This window comes from Lactuca serriola, chromosome 9 (assembly GCF_051521515.1).
Source record: "Lactuca serriola cultivar US96UC23 chromosome 9, Lser_US96UC23_V15, whole genome shotgun sequence".
NCBI lineage: Eukaryota > Viridiplantae > Streptophyta > Magnoliopsida > Asterales > Asteraceae > Lactuca > Lactuca serriola.
The window spans coordinates 177671178-177674400 of record NC_136416.1 but is presented as its reverse complement, the minus strand read 5'-3'; the positions used below and the strand labels follow the sequence as shown (position 1 = coordinate 177674400).

At 33.3% G+C, this 3223-nt stretch overlaps 1 protein-coding gene across 1 annotated transcript; it reads left to right on the top strand.

Annotated features, from left to right (window-relative positions):
* The first annotated feature begins 644 nt into the window (after positions 1-644).
* On the top strand, positions 645-2752 carry LOC145072858 (peptide-N4-(N-acetyl-beta-glucosaminyl)asparagine amidase A-like). The gene has a single exon (XM_079019338.1). It carries the CDS (start codon positions 780-782, stop codon positions 2562-2564), a length of 1785 nt encoding a protein of 594 aa, XP_078875464.1. The 5' UTR covers positions 645-779; the 3' UTR covers positions 2565-2752.
* The last annotated feature ends 471 nt before the right edge of the window (positions 2753-3223 follow it).

Genomic DNA, 3223 nt, shown 5'->3' with positions numbered 1-3223 from the left:
ATTGCTAGCTCCTATAATTCGAATACACATCAATTCTCGAGACCTACTGTTATCTGTTACATTCAAATGGGTTTGAGGTTGAATCATATCATTTTTTTATCTGTTTTTTACAATACAAAGGTCGAAGAAAAAGAGAAATATTATTTGTCCAAAAAAAAAAACCCGCACCCGCTATTTTTTTTTTTTTTACCCAAGGTCTATTTTTTATCCCGAAATGATGAATTGAGCTCGTATATTTTCGACGCTGCTATTAAACTTCTCATTTTAATTATATTAAATTAATAGCATTAGAATAAAAATTAAAATAAAATTAATACAAATTATGACGTTATATATTTATTTAAATCAATAATTATAATTATATATATAACTAAAAATATCTTTTAATTAATAATTTATTTAAAATAATTTATTAATAATTTTAAATTTTAATATAAAAATTTAGTTAATTTTATAAATATGATTTTTACGTGTCATAAATTAGTATATTCTATTCTACAGGAAAATCAATGAATATCACAAAATTTAAAATTTAATTTACTAGATGATTTAAAATTAAAGAACTATCCAATCACAATGAAGTATGCTAATTTTATCATTAATCTTAAAATATACGTTAAATTATCTGTGGATCCTTATCTTGAACGACTTGATTTTGTTATGATTTTTCCCTCTAAAATCTCAGATCTCAACGCTACACTCCAACCCTAACATTGTTTTTCTCCCCTACCGATCTTTACAAGAATCACACTTTCTCCACCAAAATCATCACCATTCTCATGGCTTCCAGCTTCCTTCCTTTCCTTCTCCTCCTCCTCTCGTTCTCCCTAATCTCCGCCGCCAATCCCATTCCTAAAGCAACAATTTTCCGGCAACAGCTCACCTCCGATCCCACCACCAATAACGACATCCCACCCACCACTTTCTTTGAAGTAACGAAACCCATCCAACTCCCAAACACAAAACCCTGCTCAACCCTTCTTCTACAACATGATTTCGGATACACTTACGGCAGTCCACCAGTCTCCGCCCAATACACCCCGCCGTCGAATTGCCCATCAACCGATTTTGCGAAAATTGTTCTCGAATGGACAGCTACATGTAAAGGTCGTCAATTCGATCGGATTTTTGGGGTTTGGCTCGGCGGCGTTGAGCTGCTCAGAAGCTGCACAGCTGAACCTAGAGCCACCGGGATTATTTGGACTGTGAAGAAGGACATTACTAGGTATTATTCATTGCTTATGTCCAATCAAACACAAACACTCGATGTTTATTTGGGCAATATTATTGATAGTACTTACACTGGTGTATACCATGTGAATGTTAGTATTCATTATTATCCCTTCGAGAAGAAACCTGTTAATTCGAATCATGCCCATAACGAATGGGCTGATTTGATAATACCCATTTCAAGAAACTTACCAGGGAACGATGGATTATGGTTCGAAATCCAGAATTCAACTGATGTAAAGACAAAACAGTTTGCGATTCCCCAAAATGCATATAGAGCTGTTCTTGAAGTGTATGTCTCATTTCATGAAAACGATGAGTTTTGGCCTACAAATCTCCCTAACGACTATATTTCTGCTAATAATTTATCTGGGTATCCTGGTGATGGACCTTTTAGAGAGGTTATTGTAAGTTTAGATGGAAAAATAATTGGTGCAGTTTGGCCTTTTACTGTAGTTTTCACAGGAGGTATTAATCCATTACTATGGAGACCAATAACTGCGATTGGATCATTCGATCTCCCTTCATATGATATTGAAATCACTCCGTTTCTTGGAGCACTTTTGAATGGAAAACTCCATGATTTTGGTTTTGGTGTCACAAATGCTTTGAATGTTTGGTATATTGATGCAAATTTACATGTATGGTTGGATGCAAAGAGTGAGAAGACAAAAGGGATGTTTTTGAATCAAAAAATCTCTCCACTTCATGAATCTTTGGTGTCCAATTTCACGGGTCTTAATGGGACATTTCTTACTAGTGTCCAAAGGTCAATAAAGTCAACCGGATGGGTAGAATCGTCATTTGGGAAGATAGTAACCGAGTCAAAACAGGATTTCAATTACACTAACATCATGGTGATGTCGAAAAATGGGGATTTACAAATTGTGAACCAAATAATCGAGTTTAATGATAGTGTGGATTCCAAGATTCCGTCTTTTGTTCATAACACAAAATCTTTGAAAACTTTTTCTTTTTATATTTACTCGGATACACTAGACAAAGGAAACAAAAGCTATGATCAGGTGGCGAATGTTACTTTGGGTTTCAATGAGAAAAAGATCGATAATTTTGGTTCTAAATCTTCATCAAGTGTTCTTGAAAACATACAAAATGGTCAAGGCTCGATGCTTGTGAAAGGGAATTTAGTTGTTAGTGGTTTGGGGAGTACACAAGAGATGTATAATTATAGTGATGATAAATTCTGCTATTTTAGGGACATAAGTAGCTCAAATTACACAATTATTTATGATAAAGAGGGAGATACATGCACTAAATCGAAAAAATCAAGATTCAATTTTTCAACGGGTAAAAGTTTGCATTTTCCTGCTTGAAGAACTTTTCTAGCATCGGAACATCATGAAATTTAAAGGGTGTCATCATTTCATGATCTTTATGTAAGGCGTTTAAGTTGATTTGAATTGTTGTTGTTGTGATATGTTGTGTAAGAATTAGATTTATGCAATTATGATGGTTTTGTGAAGATTTGAGTAAGTAATGGAATAATTGGGTTGTGGTTTTATGGAGGAATTGGTTACATTAAAAAATTTAAAGAAACTTTGGACATTATGATCAAATTCCGTTTTTGCAGTATCAAAGTGAGATAATTAGTTGATTAAAGCTATGGGTAGCTAGGTAAGTTTACATTTATCTAAATAATATATTTTCTTATGGAAAACTCCTTCATGTTTATGCAAGTATTATTGAGCCTTAAAATGTTAAAAATTATAACCATTATCAACTTCCCCAAACACTTAAATCCGCAATAATCAGTTTAAACACGCATCCAAACATATCATTTCTGCCAATATGGAGTCAAAGGAGTTCCAAAAATGCAATAAATCGGTTGTAATATATGTTGGTTTTGTAAAATTGAGGAGTTTTAGATAAAAACAGATTGCAAACACTAGCGATAAAGTTGAAAGTGAAAAAGAAGCAAGAGTAATAAAATTGAGGGATAATGACTTGAGAGGGTAACCTATTTTAGTTTTTT

Bases quoted from the DNA above. Each gene is read 5' to 3' on its own strand.
- LOC145072858 (XM_079019338.1), top strand. From the start codon at position 780: ATGGCTTCCAGCTTCCTTCCTTTCCTTCTCCTCCTCCTCTCGTTCTCC.